The sequence below is a fragment of the Akebia trifoliata genome, chromosome 11 (assembly GCF_017979445.1).
Source record: "Akebia trifoliata isolate Shusen 1 chromosome 11, ASM1797944v1, whole genome shotgun sequence".
Taxonomy (NCBI): Eukaryota; Viridiplantae; Streptophyta; class Magnoliopsida; order Ranunculales; family Lardizabalaceae; genus Akebia; species Akebia trifoliata.
Window position 1 is genome coordinate 49,154,475 of NC_141385.1, and position 19,774 is coordinate 49,174,248.

The following is a 19,774-nucleotide window of genomic DNA, read 5'->3' on the forward strand; positions in this document are numbered from 1 at the left end:
GAAAGAAGGGTCAGGTACTTAAAGGGAGACCAAACCACCTATGATATATGAGAGAGGGGTCGACTTCCATAAGGAGATCAAACCACCTACGGATTGGAGAGAGAGGGGTCGACTCCCATATGGAGGTCGAACCATCTATGGATTAGAAATAGAGGGGTCGAATCTCGTAAGGAGGCCGAACCACTTAGATGTACCATAATAAAGGGTTGGTCAAGGGATTGAACCACCTAGATGAATCATGATGAGGGGTCAACCATTGTAGTCGAACCACTTTGAAGGAGTAAGAGAGAGGTCGATCAAGGTAATTGAACCGTTACAGATAACAATAAAAGGGGTTTGGCCAGAAAGGCTGGCCTGCTTACATTTTTGAACAAGTTTACGAGTTGGATTTGATTAAAAAGAATCTGATTACCTTAATCTAGTAATTTTGATAATCCCTAGGAAGGGGACATACATTCATTTTTCACGTATTATATTATTTCAAAAAGAAATACATGGCACGTACCGTTATTTTCAATGATTTTATTTTTCAATTGCTTAAAGAATTCAGTTTCTAACTTCAAATTGAAGCATTACAAGTTAAATTATTATATTTATAAATAATTTTCTATTTCATCGAATACTTGTTTTTTTTTTTTTTTCTTATTGAAAAAATAATTATCTATCTTAATGGGTACATGATGAGTACTTGATGAGTATCAGGTATTGAAGGGTCGGCTCTGGTTTCAAAGTTTTCATATATAGAACCAAAACCGATAGGAATCGAAACTGAAATTTTATTTTGGTCCAGCTATGGGTATATGTGGAACCAACCAAGGACCCTACTCTCATTTTCGTTTAACATCATAGCCACCCAACAACAAATTCCCACTTGTTTGTGTACGCTACAATTGTACCTTATGAACTACTAAAAATATCGAGGGTTCAACTTTTGGATTAAGTAAATTTGACTGTTGATGTAAGTCGATGTTCATTATAAAGAATCAACGGTTGCAATTAAAGGTATATGGATGATGAAATTTTTTTCTTGCGAGCAGGTGAGGAATCATTAATTTCATACGAACGTAACAAGTCGTAATTGATGGATGGGCCCACAAACTTTAAGAGCTGGAGATACAGCTGATTGGTCTCTTTCTCCTTTGCCTTTAATGACCCTCTTTATGTTTAGATTACCGATAATATGTCACGGTTTTTGCGCTCACCACTAACGTGAACAAATGATTTGACATGGGGCACGAATGACATCAACGACAGAGAGACCTTATCTTTCTTGCCCATTGCTAGAAGATTTAATTTTGGATTGTGTTCAATCTTGGAGAAAATGCATCTACGGGCATGCGCGCACTACCATGTCGAGATGTCTCTCATTGAAATCACTCCAGCATTAATCTTTATATTTTTAGTTTTCAAACCTTGAAAAGAGTCATTAATCCCACATTCATCATCACATTGAGAATCTAACAACATAGTATTTTAAATTTCATAAAAATATTCATGTTCAAAAAAATATATATTATTTTTCGAACTTGATCTAAAATATCGAAAATAGACGATCAATGAGTACTCAAATTTAAAAATAAAATTCAACGATGAAAAAGAACTACTTTTTAAATATAATTTTATCCTCTACAACTCCATTGCATCAGATAATATTTTTGAATGTCATTACACCACGTCATATTGCATTTTTCGCGACACCGTAATTGCGCTAAAAACAACTGCTTAAGACTGTCGTTAATTGCGACAGTTTTAATCTGTCGTTTAACCGTCGTTTCTACGGAAGAAGTAAAAGTTGGGGTGCCAATAGCCATTCTAAAAGAGAGAGATAAACGACTCTCTGTCTCTGTGGTCTCTTGTTCACTCTCTCTCTCTCTCTCTCGCCCTCAACTCTCGTTCACTTGTCCTCGGTCTCTCGTTCACTCGTCCTCGCTCTTGCGTTCTCTCACACTCTATGTATGTATCTGTCTCTCGCACGCACTCTCTCTCCACAGCATTCCAGATCTAGGGTTTGTGGATCCTTGTCCTTTCGTTCGAATCCTTGTTGGAAATCTAGCTCTGAAGATCCCCATAGCTTCGAAACCTCCTCGATCTGGCGTTCACCTTCAAGTTCTCCATGTTTTTGCAAGATCAAAATCAAGAACTTTCCTCATAAAACGGTTACAATCCCTCTGATTCATCCGGAGACTCAGATCCTTGATGGTCAAGTTCAAACCCTATCCAAAGGAATAGAAGGCAGCCTGTTTTTACTTGCAAGTTCGGTTTCAGAAACTCCATTGACTGAAATCAGATCTCAAGGTCAGTTAGGGTTACTTTCTGTTTCTTCATGTTTTTGTTATAATTTTTGGATTTGGAACCTTTGAAAGTGAATAAACATTACTTATCAAAAAAAAAAAGTGAATAAACATCTATTTCAAGTGTCAAGATTTCGATTTGATGCATTTCAAGTGGAAAACCTCTTAGATGCTATGTTTTTCAATCCAGGGCGTTGTTACATCTGAAAAACTCAAACTAGATTTACATGTTAGTTTCTGACTTAATAATCTAATCAAAATAACTTAAAATCTTATTGTATTGTGATGATGTTCATAGGTTCTCTGTTTGATCTTGATTGCCGAGAAAGGATAAACGGGAAACTATATGAATAAAAAATATACAAAGTGACCGTGGATATTGTGGTGTTGTTTTTATTTATTTATTTTTTTTTTTCAGTTTTTATTTTGACCACCTTTTTCTCCAGGATGTGAGCTCAGTTATTTGTTTTGTACATTTTTGTTCTTATTGATAGGCCTAAGGACTGTTGACACTATTGATAAGGAGCAAAAGAAGACCTTCATGCATTCAGATCAATCAGACATTCGGTATGCTGCCCAATTACACTTCCCAAATGTCAAAGATAACTATTTCAAAATGTAGGACATTTTCATGGGTTGGTTGGATTTTCTCCATGTTCTTATTGACTTTGTTCATTTGGTTTAAATGTAGGACATTTCTCCTAATAAAGACTAATAAACTTTTGTAGTAACTAAAGTACCAAACTATAGAAGTTTGCAAACACTTTTTAAATACTAATTATATTCTTAATATCATCCTTCACTTTTAGATTCGGAGTAATGGATTTGTGATTTTTTACTTCCAAATCATGTTTCATGAAAAGAAAAAAATGGCCATCACCAATCTTTTGGTACCAATCAACACATGCAAATTCACACAGAGAGGCAAAATGTTACCTACCTCCAGACTTCTTCATTTGGTGCATTTTTGTCAACGAGGGTTATGGCATATGGTTTTCTTCTGCGTTCATCAGCAACCTTCTGCCAATATTTTCCTGTCATGAATACATTCAGAGGAAATAAGATAACTAGTATAATAGTTAAATAGAATACATTCCCAGAAATAATTTTAGCAAGTAAAACTTCTTAATAATTGAGTAACATAACAATCTCATGCCCACAATGTTTTTGAAATTTGACAGAAGGGAGGGGAAGAGAGAAATAATGTCTTCTTAGTCATTCGGATAGTAATCTTGATATCTCATAACACTCACATCACATCATCTATGATCAGACATCACAATTTTCCATTACCTTGTCTAGTCCTGCTTGTATATTTTTCATACCTATAACCATGGAAATATCTAAGAAAGCACAAAAGGCCTCCTTAAAATATACTTCAGATTAAAAAACATTTCATATTATAGTTTTCACTTGCACCAAAAGCAATGATAGTCATAACTGCCTATTTATTACATATCCATCCTGTTAGACATTTTGACTCTACTTGATGGATAGTGTTGTATTTTTTTTCTTGTTTGCTAATGTTTCAGGTGAAGCTTTAATTGAGCTTTTAAAAGCCATAAATGATTCAAATAAGAGAATTACTGATTGGAATGTTAACTTTGTAAGCCCATGCTTTAGCTGGTCTTATGTCACTTGTAGGAATGGAAATGTCGTAGCCTTGTAAGTGCATCCTTCTTACTTCCATATTACTTTCAAAAGCATTCATGATTCCAACATTCAGTAAGCTTGCTGGCAAGTGGATGACAATGGTTGCATCTCCCATTCATATTTAATTGACATTGCCTATTACCTTTATGGTCTCAATTTGTGCATATTTTACAGTACATTTAGTTTCTGAATGCCCCATTTGCAGGAGTTTGGCATCAAAGGGATTTTCTGGAACTCTTTCACCTTCAATTACCAAACTGAAGTTCTTGGTTAGCTTGTAAGTTCTCTTCCTGATGTAGTAGCATTTCTTATATTATGGGTTGTATTTATTCAATATTCTTGTACTTAACGAAAGATACTTCTTTCTAACTGAGTAAATTTTGTTTGCTTTGAAATGTGTTGGCTGATATTAAAACTAAGTTCAACCATTGTAAAATTGTTCAGTTTTGTGTCAATGGTTCGTTTCTCAAGTACAATTTGTAGTTCTATAGTACTTAATTAATGAAAATTTATCATCAACTTTGTGCAGGGAATTACAGAATAATCATCTTTATGGTGTATTACCTGATTACCTTGACAGTATGGCACACCTAGAAAACTTGAATCTTGCTAACAATAGTTTCCGTGGGTCTATGCCTACTACTTGGGGTCAACTTTCCAATTTAAAGCATTTGTAAGCCTTTTGCTCTGTTTCTTTTAAATTTGAACTTCAGACACTGAAACTTATATGATCACCCATTTCATATATGTAGGTTCTGTTTGATTTGCAGCATGTAGTTTTCTGAAAAATGATTTTGGCATAGAAAAACATTTAAAATGTGTCATTCTTCACCAAAATATTCAGAAAACTACATGTTGGCCTTCGCTACGATTGTTTTGGTTATGTTGCAAGCTTTTCCTTTGTATCTCAAACATCTAAACTAGACAAAAGAGTAAATTTAGTTAAGAAAACTTAAGTGAATATATAAGAGAATGTAATATAGTGTCTATTTGACTTTTGGTTTTATGTTGATGGTAGTTTGGTCCCTTACAATCTCTTACATTTCCACGACCCATTAAGGAAATTTAGCTAAACTTCACCTGCATAGCTACTAGCATAACCGTTTGATAGATAATTTTTCTCTCCTTTTTTTCCCTTTTTATTATCATTAACCAAAGAATATAGAAAACTCCAAGTGTTTGTCGCATGTATCAAGAGTAGAGCTAGGATAATTCTAGACGTGTTATAGGAAATTTTTGGAGTGGATTGTCATTTGAGAAGTGCAAGTTGTTGAAGTCACCAATTTATAGTCTACAAGAATTCAAGGGAACATGTTGCAAATAGTCTTACAAAGGCCCTATCCAAAGTTAGTCAGTCTCTGAATCTATCCATGCCGGGAAAATTTGATACCTATTTTCTAGTTCAATAAATGATGTAGGAGGATCAAGTTACCGTCTAGTTTTCTTTTCGGGCTTTATGTTAAGTATAGTTGGCTCCTTTGTTATCTCCTGTGCTGTTATAAGCCATTGAACGGATTTATGTAATCTTGAACCTATGTGAATGCTATTGCAAGTGTTAGCGAGGCTAATTCTTCTCTCTTCAATTTTTACTGTATATTTCAGTTTCTTTCTGGTCTAAAGTTCAATATTGCTTTTAATCCAGGGTAATAAGTGGGAACAACTTAAGTGGATCTATTCCTGATTCAATCACAAATATTTCTGGATTAGTGGAATTGTAAGAAACTGTGTACCTTCTATCTTACTGTCGGTCTTGTTTAATCGTTGCTCCTCTTGTGCAATATTCTTGCATTCGTAGTAATTATGAGTTTTAATGCTCACAGGGATCTTTCATCCAACAGCTTTATTGGGAGAATACCAACACAACTGTTTTCAGTTTCAATGTTTAAGTAAATCTATTACACATCTCTTTTTAATGTCATTTTATTTTTATTAAAGTTATGTTAAATGTGTTCTTAATCAATAAGCACATGTGAATGCTTACATGTTAAGAGTGTGATGTTCTCATTGCTATTATCATGATGGTATGGACCTGAGTTTAGTGGTCAGCTATATGGTCCTTCGTTGAGTGATACATTACAATAATTTCTTCGAAAAAATAATAAATGTCATTAGCAAGCAAAAAAGGCAAAACACACACACACACACACACAAACACACACGTGTGGGAGCGCGTCGAAACTCGGAGTTGTAGTTGGTGCTGCGGGAGGGAGGAGTTGTGCTTCTTCTGATAATTGGGGCCATCTTTGTATATCTATACCGTCAAGTACACGAAAAGTGTGATGTCTTTGTTGACGTTGCTGGTAATTTGGTCTATGAATTGCATTTTTCATTACTTGAAAATGTTTTCGTTAGTTTTTTTTGTTTTTTGATAAATCTTTTCTTTAGTTGTTTTTTAAATATTTCGTATCACTCTAAAACATAGTTGTGGCTGGTCTATTGCTCCCTAGTTCTGAGGAACTCATATAAAAAATTCTTTATTTTGAATTATGCCTTGATTGTTCCTGTAAATAAAAAAGAATTAATGGAGAAATACGCACAACGGAGCAAAATATTGACTGGGCATTAATTCATGTGCAACAAATTGGAAAAACTTCATGTTATGGGTTTTCTAGTCAACTTTAGTGGGGTTTTTTTTTTTTTTTTTGAATTAACGAAGTGTCGGGTGAAAATTTTATATTATATTAACTGCATTTTCACAATATTACTTCTAAATTAGTCCATTATGATGTTTCCATACTTTTTTTTTCCCTAAACCTCTGCGTTTTATATAACAGGTGAAGACGAATGCAAAATTTGCTTCGGAAAATTTTCATTGCGACAGCTCCAAATTGCAACAGAAAATTTCAGTGAGAATAACGTTATTGGGCAAGGGGGCTTCGGAAAAGTTTACATAGGTGTTCTCTTAGACAATACAAAGGTTGCTGTCAAACGTCTGGTGGAGAGGCTGCATTCCAAAGGGAAGTTGAGCTAATAAGTGTAGCAGTTCATCGCAATCTTCTGCGGTTGATTGGGTTCTGTACAACCTCATCAGAGAGAATTCTTGTTTGTCCATTCATGCAAAATCTCAGTGTTGCGTATTGCTTAAGAGGTATCTCCTTCATAAGCTATAAGTAGCATTGATGGTCACAAATCTTAACCATCAAATCTAACAAAGAACCAAAATTATAATATAACCTAAACAAATTAAAAATCCCTAATATATCATTCTCTTCAATCTATGCTTCTTGATTTACATCAATGAGAAAACCAGTGTGCACAGAGTTTCTTCATTTTCTTTCGATTTTGTATTGCCTTACCTCCTCTTCGATAACATGTATCATAATCAAGTGATCAACATTTATTTTCTATCATTTCAATTTTGTAACTTTGACATATCTTACATCCTATGAGGAAGTTGTATTTATTCTAGGGTTAGTATACTTCAGCATTAATCTAAGTAACTTTTCAATCCTTCCTACAGATTTAAAACCAGGGGAGAGAGGTCTGGACTGGCCCACAAGGAAACGTGTAGCTTTTGGTACAGCCCATGGCTTGGAGTATTTACATGAGCACTGCAATCTGAAGATCATACACCGTGATTTGAAGTCTGTCTCATCCTTGTTCATGTACGGCATTATTTTATTTCTTTAAATAATTAAACATATTTTATTAATGAAAACAAACATGAGGTCGAGATGACCAATCTCTACAAGAAAAGTTACAAACAGCCCCTTAGTTGGAGCACAAAGCCTCCCAGCTAAAGACAAATTCCTCAAAAAACCCAACCCTTAAAGCCTGGATCTTCTTTTGTGTACAGCATTATCACTCTCTTTGACAGCTTCATTTTGTAACAAAGTAGAGCTTTTCCCCTGCACTGGTGGTCCTAAATCATGACATAAGGGTCGGTTCAGCGTGGCAATTCATGTAAAAACTTAGTTGTCTCCAACTCCAACCACAAGTCCCAATCCTTCATATCAATCACTTGGTTGATCCAGCCAACCCCAAATATTTTGGGTTAAAGGTTTGATGACTGATTGGCCAACTGATAGTTGTGGCGTTTAGAAACTCATCAAATATTCTCCCGCATTCTTTCATCGTTATGTTTTTATTCTCTTTCCAATATTTTAGCTTACTGAAAGTTACTCAAAGCTAGATGAAATCAAAATTTTGGTTAACCACTGTTGTCACAATGCCATATTACCTAGGTTAGTGCTAAAACTGTAATTTAACGATTGCATCTAGTTAAAATATTGGAAACTCGTCATAGTGCCATCTCACCATCATTTTCTCTTGCCTTAAGGTTTTAATGTCCTGTTGCTTTTTGACTAATAAGTAGTGAATGGATTTTCATCTACTTAAGAAGTAATACCATGAAGAAGCTACTGATGTCATGTTAGCAACTTTGATTTGTTGGATTGAAATTTCATAATCGTTTGAAATGTGCAGGAACTGAATCAAATCCGTTCTCTCTCGATTCATTAGCTGTTTTCATGTTTCATGTACTTCAGCGAGTTAATCACCCGGTATTTGCATTTGTCTTGCTGCTTTTGTGTTCAATCTAAGCAGCCAGTTCTACACACAAAATGTAGCTGATCAATTTCTAATACTTGATTTTCTGCTGCTATACATTTTTGAAGGGAAATCTTGAGAAGACATCTCCAAATGCTGGTTACGTCCTGCTAATGTTTTACCACCTTTATGAGGGAAAGGTACGCGCCATTGCTGTTACATAGTGTGTATGCACATCCCTTAAAGCATCTTCTTTACTTTTTCTGTTTTGCCCAATTTCCAAGATCGTAGAGAATTGGAGAGTGAATTGATTGAACGTTTTGGAAGTCTCGTCAAGATGTCATTGCTTAAGTCTGACAGGTCAGGATCCTGTACTCTGTGTAAGATGCAAGCTCTGATTAAATGGCTATTTTTTCCAATGAGGGGTGTTTCGTAGGTCAGAGAGAATGTAATTCAATTTCTTTATCATTGACCAAGAAGATGAAACATGTATCAATATGGTGGGTGTAGATGCACCAATACTGATATAATTTATTTTCTCTCCTATTTATGTTGGATTGTTCTCTGAACCAAAATAAAATAGTGTGCTTATATTTTGTTGTAGACACCACATAATATTTTGTTTGTGGTAATGGGTGCCATTTGATTGTGCTGTCGAACAAGTGTTGAAGCAACTAAGAAGTGTTGCAAAAGGTTGATGGAATAGGAATTTGATTTGAAAGAGTGGTGATACAAGTTTACCTCTAATGGATTGTATATCTGTCTAATATTTCAGAATTATTCTTTGTGATTTTTAGTTTGAATTGAATGTGAGTGTTGATTTGAAACAGGAGTGGGAGATCATTAATGATTTTTAGTTAGATTTATGAAAGTTGAAGACAAGGGGTATTTAGGTCTTTTCATATTATTAGTTGGGGTCTAGGTCATCAATGTCAAAACATAGGGGTATTTCCAATATTCAGCAACATGTGAAGGGGGGCAGGTGTAAAATATATATTTTTTTTTAAAAATACCCTATAGCGACGGTCGTTGACCGTCGCTATATTCTTGTTTTAGTGTCGTTTTTTTTTTTACTGTCTTTGATAGTCATTTTTTTCCGACTGTCTTGGACAGTCATTTTTAAAAAACCACTCCGTTTAAAACAACTCTTTTTACGATTGTAGGGGCAGTCGTTTTTGACGTATTATGACGTAGTGTTAGGTGATTAGATAAGAAAGTTTTTTTTTTTTACTCCGACCAAGAGAGAGAAAGAGAGAGAAAGGGGCGTCAAGAGCTTGCACCAAAAACAACATCATATTATCAAAATTCATATTTTTATTCATTTATTTATGCCCTATTTGATTGTCAGTCAGAATAGTTATGGAATTTTTTTAACTCTTGTAATGAGAGAATGGGTTTCAACACCAACATTTAAATTTCAAAAATGCCCCTACTTTACCATTTAAACTTAATATAATCAAATCTTTTTGATAAAAAGAAAAAAAAAATCAAGGAAGTTGCAATCTCGCATCTTGAAAATTGCAGTTCCTCATTTTACAAAGTAAAAAATTATATTCGTTACTTTATAAAATATAAAAATATCTTTTTTAATTATATAATCTTCAAAACCATCCTTTAATTAATATTTTAATTTACAAATAAATCTTTGAGAGACATGTACGCGTCACCTTCCAGTTTACTGGAAAAAAAAACAAGATAAATGAAATTTGAATATATGTACGAACATGTATTTTCATGGAAAAATTATTATTAGTAACATAATCACAAAATTCACCAAACTTTTGGAATAAATTGAAATTTTTTTGTAAAATAAAAGGTAAAGCGATTTAACGGTTGAATAATTGATTAAAATGCTAATGCACTGATTATATCGGTGATTCACCAATTATTTAAAAAAAGGCTGAAAAATTCATGTAGAGACTTTCACAAAATGTGTAATTTTGTAGATCCACCGAAATCACATATTCCTATTGGTCCGCATATATTGAAGGAAAATTACAAAAATATTCATGTTATTCACCTTGGGAATAATCTCCACAAGGTCTTACCACTTGGATAAGTGGTCCTTCTTTCCCCAATGTCACACACATGATATGTGATAGTAAAAGATGAGACATGTTCTTGCAAGATATTTTTGAATGATTTTATTTGGAAGGGTGAAGATATTTTTAAATGTTTGAAAGCGTAGTTAAGTAAAACAAGCTCTTCTCCGCATGGTATCATTCATTAGTCGGAATTGACCATAGAAAGTTGTCTGTGAGGAAAAACTTTCCAAGACTTCTCTCCCTAATGATAAACTTTCCTAGACTTTTCTCCCTAATGATTCTGTTAGTTTTCATATACGAAACTTTTGACTGAAATTCTTGCTTTCTCATATAATATTTGTAGTTCTAAAACAAAGAAAATTATCAAAACGCCCTCATCTTCTATGTTATATCCAAAACTCTTTGTTTTTTCTTCTAAAACTTAGGTCTACTTAAGAAAAAAGTGCTCTAACTTTTGACAAATTTATGTTTATGGCTAACTGTTCATTTTAATTACTAAAACATAAACAATAAAACATAGAATTCGTTCTGAATATTCACATTTTGATAATTAAAACGAACAATGAGCTAGAGTCGTAAATAACTTATTTTCAGCTCACAAAATGGTAATTCACCCAAAAATTAGTCCTCTTCAACCCAATATTTTACAAACTCAATTGATGATTGAACTATTTTTTTTTTTTTTTTTTAAATTAGTCAGACCATGGTTAAATCTTATTGGATCAATTTTTAGTTACAAAAATAAATAAATATATATATATATATAGGGTCCCGTTCAATGGCCAACAGTTTGGCAAACATTTTGGCAAACACTTTTTCAAAACATGGTTAGAGGTCTTGGAATGGGCTGATTTTTGGTGAGGATGATCTCTACGGTGAGGAGATCATCCTCACCAAACATCAGCTCATTCCAAAACTTCTAGCCCCAGTTTACAAGTTGAAAAATCATGAACCGTCCATTTTTTGTAAATCATTTTTGATGGGGTTAGAAGTTTTGGAATGGGCTGATTTTTGGTGATGATGATCTACTCGCTGTAGAGATCATCCTCACCAAAAATCAGCCCATTCCAAAACCTCTAACCCTTGTTTTGAAAAATGTTTTGCCAAATGTTTGTTGCTAAACATTTCCATATATATATATATATATATGGGTCCCGTTTAGCACCCTAAGCTTTACCACACATTTTAACAAACGTATTTTGTCTTACATGGGTTAGAAGTTTTGGAATGAGCTGATTTTTGGTGAGGATGATCTCTATGGTGAGGAGATCATCCTCACCAAAAATCAACTCATTCCAAAATTTCTAACCCCATCAAAAATGATTTACAAAAAATGGACGGTCCACGGTTTTCAACATGTAAACATGGGGCTAAACATTTCGGAATGGGCTGATTTTTGGGGAGGATGATCTTCTAATCATAGAGATCATCCTCACCAAAAATCAGCCCATTCCAAAACTTCTAACCCATGTAGGACAAAAAACGTTTGTTAAAGTGTGTGGTAAAACTTAGGGTGCTGAACATTTCCCTATATATATCTATATATATATATATGGGTCAGGTTCAAGGGCCATATGAGAAAACATATGTAAAAACTTTCGTTTTTAATAAAATTTTAAAATATGGGTTAGAATTTTGGATTGAGCTGATTTTTAGTGAGGATGATCTCTATGATGGGAAGATCATCCAAAAAAAAAAAAAAAATCAGCCCAATCTGAAACTTCTAACCCCATTAAAAGTGATTTAGAATGTGGACCGTCGATTTTTACCAATTTTTATCACTAATTTGTAAATCACTTTTGATGGATTTAGAAGTTTCTGATTGAGCTGATTTTTTTTTTTTTTTTGGATGATCTTCCCATCATAGAGATCATCCTCACTAAAAATCAGCTCAATCCAAAACCTCTAACTCTTATTTTGAAAAACGAAAGTTTTTTCATATGTTTTCTCATGTGGCCCTTGAACCGCCCCCTATATATAAAATAGATGAAAACATTGTAAATTTTGTGCTTCTTTTCATCTATTTTAATTTTATTACACCAAAATGTTTGACCAAGAGTTTCTTCTAAGTGAATATTCAATTTTTCAAGAACATAAATTTGAACCAACTCTCTTAAATTCCTCCAGAGCTCGGAAATATGGTTGACAGAGAGCACATGTAAAGTCTTTCAGCCTTTTTTAATTATATTGTTTATGTAATTTTTTTGAATATGGGTATTTGTTTATTTGGCATATTTTCCAAGTATTTTGGCATTTTTCAAATTATTACAATTGATTTGTTGTTAGGGTTTTGTTATCATTGTAGACATCTTAGCTCCAATAATTTTTTGTTATTATTGTATATCTATATATATATATATATATGGGTCGGTTCCGTAGACCCCCATTATGACCCCCATTGCGACACACCATCTTGTTTTATATGGGCAAAAATGTTTGGAATGGGCTGATTTTTTGTGAGGATGATCTCTATGGTGAGGAGATCATCCTTGCCAAAAATCAGCTCATTATGAAACTTATAACCCCATGTTTACAAGTTGAAAAATTTTAGACCATCCAATTTTTGTAAATCAATTTTGATGGGGTTAGAAGTTTTGGAATGGGATGATTTTTTGCCAGGATGATCCCCTCATCACAGAGATCATCCTCACAAAAAATCAGCCCATTCCAAACATTTTTGCCCATATAAGACAAACGGTGGGTCGTGATGGGGGTCGTAATAACGCCATCCTATATATATATATATAGGTCCCGTTCAACAACAAACATTTTGACAAAACATTTTTCAAAACATGGGTTAGAGGTTTTGGAATGGGCTGCTTTTTGGTGAGAATGATCTCTACAGTAAGGAGATCATCCTCACCAAAAATCAACCCATTCCAAAACTTCTAGCCCCAGTTTACAAGTTGAAAAATCGTGGACCATCTATTTTTTGTAAATCATTTTTGATGGGGTTAAAAGTTTTGGAATGGGCTGATTTTTGGTGATGATGATCTCCTCACCGTAGAGATCATCCTCACCAAAAATCAGCCCATTCCAAAATCTCTAACCCATGTTTTGAAAAATATTTGTTGCTGAACATTTCCCTATATATATATATATATATATATATATGGGTAGTGTTCAAAGGAACATTGTGCCAAACAGTTTTGAAAATAGGGGTTAGAAGTTTCAGAATGGGCAAATTTTTTGTAAGGATAAAAATCAGCTCATTCCAAAATTGCTAACTGAAGAATTGTGGACCATCCGATTTTTATAAATCACTTTTGACGAGGTTAAAATTTTCGGAATGAACTGATTTTTGGTGAGGATGATTTCCTCATCACAGAGATCATCCTCACAAAAAATCAGCCCATCTTAAAATCTCTTACCCATAAATTCAACTTCCAAAGCGTATTTAAGGCCGCTTAAAGTGTGACCTTAGGGCACATGTTAACAAAATCCTTTAATTATTAGTGTTGGGCTGGGTCCACCTCATGTGGGCCACCCAAAAGAATAAGGGCAAAACCCATTCAACTTAACAAAAAAAAAAGGGGACAGCAGCTAGTTCTTTAGTTGGGGCTGCTGTTTTTGGGTTACAAAAAGGGAGAAAAGAAAAGAGCAAGGTTGAAAGAAAGAGAAAAGAAAAAGGGTGGACTTTGGAAAGTTAGGACAAGAAGATTAAAGGGCAAACTTTGTCCGATTTAGCTCAAATTTTGAGTGGAGAATCCTTGCAATAAACTCTACAACTCCACCGGTTTATTTTTCCAAATTAACTTCTCTTTTCATCTCTATTGAGAGATTTCATTGGTGAGACCTAAACTTTTCCTTTTTTTTGTTTTCTTGTGGAATCCATCTTTATTAGATGATGTTTATTGTATTGTTGAACCAAGAATATGTATTCTTGATGTTGATTGTGATCTTGTGAGCCTCTAGATTGATCTTGAGAGAACTTTGGTGTAACCTATTATTGTTGATAGTGGAAGATTTTGGTGTGGACTACCGAGACAAGTCCCGTGATTTTTACCTTCACTTTGAAGGGTTTTCCACGCTAAAAATCTTGTGTTGTTGCTTGTGGTTGTTTATTTTGCTTAGTTGGATTATCTTGAACTTGGATTGGTATTATTCGGTATAATAGTGGTGTTAATATTGGTTGAATATTTTTAGCCTATTTTTGTCACTCAAAGAGGGAAAGGGTTTAATTTTTGCTGTGATTATATTATACATTGTGTGGTAGTTTTCCCAACAATTAGTGTGTTATAAATATAAGTAGGTGGGGCGATTGAACTTTTCAGAGTTTATAAATAGCCTTTGATCGGTTGTAAAGCTTGCTAAATAGATGCAGAGATAGAGATGTGAATTAAGACTTTGGGCAAGTCGAATTCGTTCCACAGGGACAGTTTGGATTCAAAAACTCATTCGGATAAACAGTCAAAAACAGAATTGGAAAACAGATTTTTCTTAAAAACAAAATTGATTTGTTTAAAAATAGAAAAGAAATTAACAACTAATTTGTAAATGAAATTGAAACTACAAATAGAGATTGAGGATATAAGAAAGAGGGCTTGGAGAGGTCAATTCAACCTTTGTAATTCATCCAAAATGCTGATTTGTTCTAATTATAACTCGATCCACGTAGCAAGTCATTGCTCATGGATCGCAAGATAAATCGAGTTAAACATTAATGGTAACCAAAGAGTATTCATGAGAATTCCAACTTCAAACAAGTGTAGCTGACTTATACTTCAATTCTTCACATAGTATGATTGTTCTTGAGCTTATCTAAGTAACAATTATCTAAGCTTGATTTGAATGTATAAGTTTGCTAGTCTTGTTCTAAGAGGAATTTCAGAATTAACACATAAAGCAGAAAGAAAGAATTTAAAACAACATAAGTAGGATGAAATTGCTCCGACATTCTTGACCTCTCTACGGAGAGTCTAGCCGATCATCGCAAGATTCATATTGCTGAAATTAATAACAGAATGAAGAACATGGGTGAAGAAGATGATGATCAATCTAAAATCCTTATTTATAGCTCTCCAACAAATTACAAAGATAAAGAATTGAGCACTCTTGATGTTCTTACTATACTCAAGAGCTCTTTTAATAGAAAATTACAGAGAATTAAAGAGAGGAAAAATCAAAAATTAGAGAAGAAGAGAGCAAGGAGAAGACTCCTTCTCTAAAATCATCCCTCCAATTTATAACATTCGTATTCGAGTAATCGGGTCAACTTTTCGGATGATTCGCTTCGAACTACCCATTCAGTTACAACCACCGAAGCAATTGGAAGCTTCTATGAAAATCTCGAGGACAAATTCCTCGAAATCACCGAGGAGCACCAAAGCCTAACCGCGACGCGGTGACATGGCGCCCAAATCGATCAAGGTTTTTCTGGAAACTTCCTTTCGACTCGCGTATTGTAACCGTAGTTGTTTCACGATTTGATAACTTTCACGTGCGCTTTATTTATCTACAATTAACAATAAAATCTCATTAGTTCTATTAATTTGGATAAATAATTCAATTTTGTAATTATTTAAAGGAACTAACATTTATAATGTGATAGAATCCGAGAAATTACGGTCCCAAAGTCAAGTTATTGGGACCTTATCAGCCTTATATACTTGGCAAGTTTGACAACAGCGTTTATCCTCTCTCGTCTCTACCACTTGTTTCTTCTTCTCCACTCCTCCATCCTCCAAAAAATCTCTCCACCAAAAAAAAAAAAAAAAAACCCATTTTGCACCACATCATACAATCCAACGGCCAGATTTACCTAATTAGAATTCTCTCCAATCAGAGATCGGATCTAATGATGTACGTTGGACTGGTTTGGATCATTATTGGGTTCAGTTACTTCCAACCATTAGCAGTACTCGGAGCAACGACTCTAGATCCAAGTGAAGGTACGTTTTGTCAAACTATTTGTGACCAAAAATCTCCCTGCAGATTGCCAAACTTACCTTCATACATGAGTGGGTACTTTCGGTATTTCATAAATTTTCTCAGTATACTACTACTTATCTACATGAAGAAGACAAATGGAGTGACTGAACTACCCCTTTAATTCTTAGAAAGCCTTCCTTATCGTATCTTAACTCTTGAGTAATCTCAGGGGTGTCAGAGTCTTTTCGATTTTTATTTTTTATTTGATTGGTTTACTTTACACTTTACAGTGGATGCTCTAAAACAAATAGCGAAAACGTTGGGAAAGAAGTGGAACTTCTCCGTAGATCCATGCAGCGGACTCTTGGGATGGATCCTGAATGCTGAGGACGCCGTTACGTGTACTTGCACGGTTCCTAACAGTGCCTTCTGTCACGTGGACAGCATGTACGTGAAGCTAAGAATTTTTCGCTGACTAATGATTTTTGAAGTCAACACGACTACTGGACTCAAAACTCACCGTCCTGTCATGCGCAAAAAAATCGTAGATTCTTTTACTCGGGATACATAATTGTACTCTTGGGATACACAACTCCAGATGTCAGATCGGTCAGGTCTAGGGACAGAATCTACGGTTCTTTAACCATGCCACGTCAATGAGTTTTTGAGTTCCCTTATCAGATTGAGTTAAAAAATCAGGCCTCTTTTTTGCTACACTAATCTCAATTAGGGATGTGTAATGATTTTCTCACTCCTCCATGTGTCATCCTAAAAAAGAAATACTCTCCACTGATGTGTCATGTGTTAGAACCATAGATATTTTTGTTCTGGATACACTTCCCCCAATGTGGCATGTGCTGATGTGTATCCCGAGGCATAAAATATATGATTTTAGTACAAGGCACGTCAAGAGAGTATTTTGAGTATACTACGTGGGGGAGTCCAATTATCACGACTAATTCGAGATTTCACTGAGAAAAGCCATTCAAAATTAACTTAACTACACATAACCATAGAGATTTTCCCTGTGTATCTCGAGGAAAAATCTGTAATTTTGTGTGCATGCCACATCGGTTGAGTGAATTTTTACTGTCTTTTTTGAGTCAATTTATCACATAATGCCAATAGACGAATTACGCAACACCTTACATGGATAGTTTTGTAAAGAACCATGATAAATCGACACGGAAAAACATACTCACGTGGTAAGAGCACATAGCCATAGAGATTTTTTTCTTGGGGATACACAAGGAAAGAGATCAACAGATTTGTGCCCTTCCCACGTCAGTCACATATTATTAGTATTTTGTAAATTCAGCCATTTGGGATTATATTAATCCTGGATTGATTTTCAAGCAAAATAGCGTGAAAAATTGACGCAACGAAACATGCACACGTGACAAGGGCACAAAACCATAGATCTTTTTCTTTGGGATACACAAGGAAAAAGATCAACAATTTGCGCCTTTGCCACATCAGCCGCATATGATTGCCGCATCAATTTATTATTAGCCTTTTGTAAATTCGGCCATTTGGGAATATATTAATCCCAGATTGACTTTCAGGAAAAAAAATATATATATATTCAAAGCTTTCTTGACTCTTTTTTTAAGTTAAAAGTAATTCTACTGTCTAACAAGTATAAATTGAATGGATGATATGGAAAGAAATTTCCTAGAGATTCTCATTGGGAAATGATCACTAGATAGTCTTTCTCTCTTTGTTGGGTGATTTAGACAGCTACCTCCATATTTTAATTAATATTTGAGAATTCAGCCCTATTGTGCATGGAAGCGGATCCTTTCTAGTACATGGTTACTGTAGCACACTTTTAAAGAATGGAAGAGAGGTGTTTTTAAAAAAATTTACATCCCAACCTCCTATGATCATGACATAGGTTGATTAAAAAAAATCAAAAGTAAAAAAACCTACTTTTTAGAAAAAATTATTAAAAAAAAAATTAATTCGTAAAAAAAATTAAATGTTTAAAAAATTATAAACACAAACATTTTTCGACCCTTTAAGAATGAAAATTTTTCTCTCCTCTATCATTTTCTCTCTCCTACTTTCTTATCTTTTTTCTCTCATCCTTTATTTTTTCTCTCTTTCTTCATTTTTTCTCTCGTACTTTCACCTCTTTTCTCTCATATATTGAGATTTTAATCATGATCAAGATCATGATCGTGAGATCTTGATCTTAATCAGCATGATCGTGATCCGCATCTTAGGATGATCGTGATCACGTTGATTAAGATCATGATCACGATCTTGATTATGATCATGATCACGATCTTGATTATGATCATGATCACGATCTTGATTATGATCAAGATCAAGATCTCATGATCACGATCATAATCGTGTTATTGTTATAATCGATCAACAAATAAATCAAAAAGAGAAAAATATGAGAGAGATCTTGATCACGATCATGATCATGATTGTCCTACAATGCGGATCACGATCATGATCTTCATCACGATTATGATCATGATTATGATTATAATCTTGATTAAGATCACATTGATTAAGATCAAGAACTCACAATCACGATCTTGATTATGATCAAGATCTCAATATATGAGAAAAAAGATGTGAAAGTAGGAGAGAGAAAACGAAGAAAGAGAGAGAGAAGAATGAAACCGAGGGCGAGAGAAAATGGATGAAAGTAGGAGAGAGAAAATGAAGAAAGAGAGAAAACGAATGAGAGAAATTTTAAAACCCTTAAAGGGCTGAAAAAAGTTTGTGTTTATAATTTTTTTTTAATTTTGTTTTTTTTGTATTATTATTTTTAAATAATTTCCCTTTTTTTAAATGCAAATCCATGTCTTAAAAATGAATGACTACCAAACTCCCCATATTTTAAGTGCGAGATCTAAATTTTTGTGTTGATGTGGCGCTCTTTCAACCATTGAAAGTGTGCATTGACTTGCTATAGAAATCGTGTGCAACAGAGAATCCACTTTCCATGTGTTTTCAAATTGATGACATGCCACCTCCTATTGACCCTTTATTTGTAGAGTGCTGATTTCCTAACTCAACCTAATAGAATAACTCAAAAATTCATTGATGTGAGATATGCAAGAATCGTATATTTTTTTTTCCCTAAGAAAATACAATTGTACATGTTTTATGAGGATGTGCAGTGTTCGGTGTAGATTATCAATAGAAATAGCAGAACAAAAATATATAAAAATCGTGGCAAGCATGGGTCGATTCATAGAGACAACGTTGATCCAGTAGTTTTTCTTTTGACTTAAAACAATCAATCACAGTTTTCAAAATATTTAAGGAAACTAAAATAAAAATAAAACAATTCACCTTATTATTAATTTATTTCTTATTATCTCGATCCAATTAACAAAGCTAATGTTATTGAATTGGAAGATAAAATCCGTTAATCTAAATATTAATCCTAAATTCTAT

General features: G+C 34.0%; 1 protein-coding gene, 1 long non-coding RNA gene and 2 pseudogenes across 6 annotated transcripts in view; all 4 read left to right on the top strand.

The window, feature by feature from the left end:
* LOC147392358 (putative leucine-rich repeat receptor-like serine/threonine-protein kinase At3g14840) overlaps positions 1-19,774 on the top strand; it is a 75,175-nt pseudogene that overhangs the window by 25,602 nt on the left and 29,799 nt on the right. The window lies entirely within an intron of this gene.
* Positions 1-19,774, top strand: part of LOC147392359 (putative leucine-rich repeat receptor-like serine/threonine-protein kinase At3g14840) — a 69,977-nt pseudogene that overhangs the window by 3,185 nt on the left and 47,018 nt on the right. The gene's annotated exons all lie outside the window — the stretch shown is intronic.
* On the top strand, positions 2,785-6,097 carry LOC147392360 (putative LRR receptor-like serine/threonine-protein kinase At5g63710). 3 transcript variants are annotated; one of them, XR_015182655.1, is made up of 6 exons: positions 2,785-2,858; positions 3,824-3,956; positions 4,150-4,221; positions 4,474-4,617; positions 5,587-5,658; positions 5,765-6,097. XR_015182655.1 is itself a non-coding variant. In XM_086457958.1 (5 exons), the coding sequence occupies exons 1-5, from the start codon at positions 3,781-3,783 to the stop codon at positions 5,832-5,834; spliced, it is 534 nt and encodes a 177-aa protein (XP_086314084.1). In that variant the 5' UTR covers positions 3,415-3,780; the 3' UTR covers positions 5,835-6,097. The 3 variants fall into 3 exon arrangements, 2 of the variants coding, with proteins under 2 accessions (XP_086314085.1, XP_086314084.1); XM_086457958.1 differs by lacking the exon at positions 2,785-2,858 and having other exon boundaries at positions 3,415-3,956; XM_086457959.1 differs by lacking the exons at positions 2,785-2,858; positions 4,474-4,617 and having other exon boundaries at positions 3,414-3,956.
* Positions 6,752-8,724, top strand: LOC147392361 (uncharacterized). Its single transcript, XR_015182661.1, has 4 exons — positions 6,752-7,032; positions 7,405-7,549; positions 8,370-8,446; positions 8,561-8,724. It is a non-coding gene; the product is annotated as an uncharacterized LOC147392361 (long non-coding RNA).

Coding starts and splice junctions, on each gene's coding strand:
- LOC147392360 (XM_086457958.1), top strand. CDS start 3,781: ATGGATAGTGTTGTATTTTTTTTCTTGTTTGCTAATGTTTCAGGTGAA. Junction 4,618..5,586: donor CTTTCCAATTTAAAGCATTT/GTAAGCCTTTTG, acceptor CTTTTAATCCAG/GGTAATAAGTGGGAACAACT. Junction 5,659..5,764: donor ATTTCTGGATTAGTGGAATT/GTAAGAAACTGT, acceptor TAATGCTCACAG/GGATCTTTCATCCAACAGCT.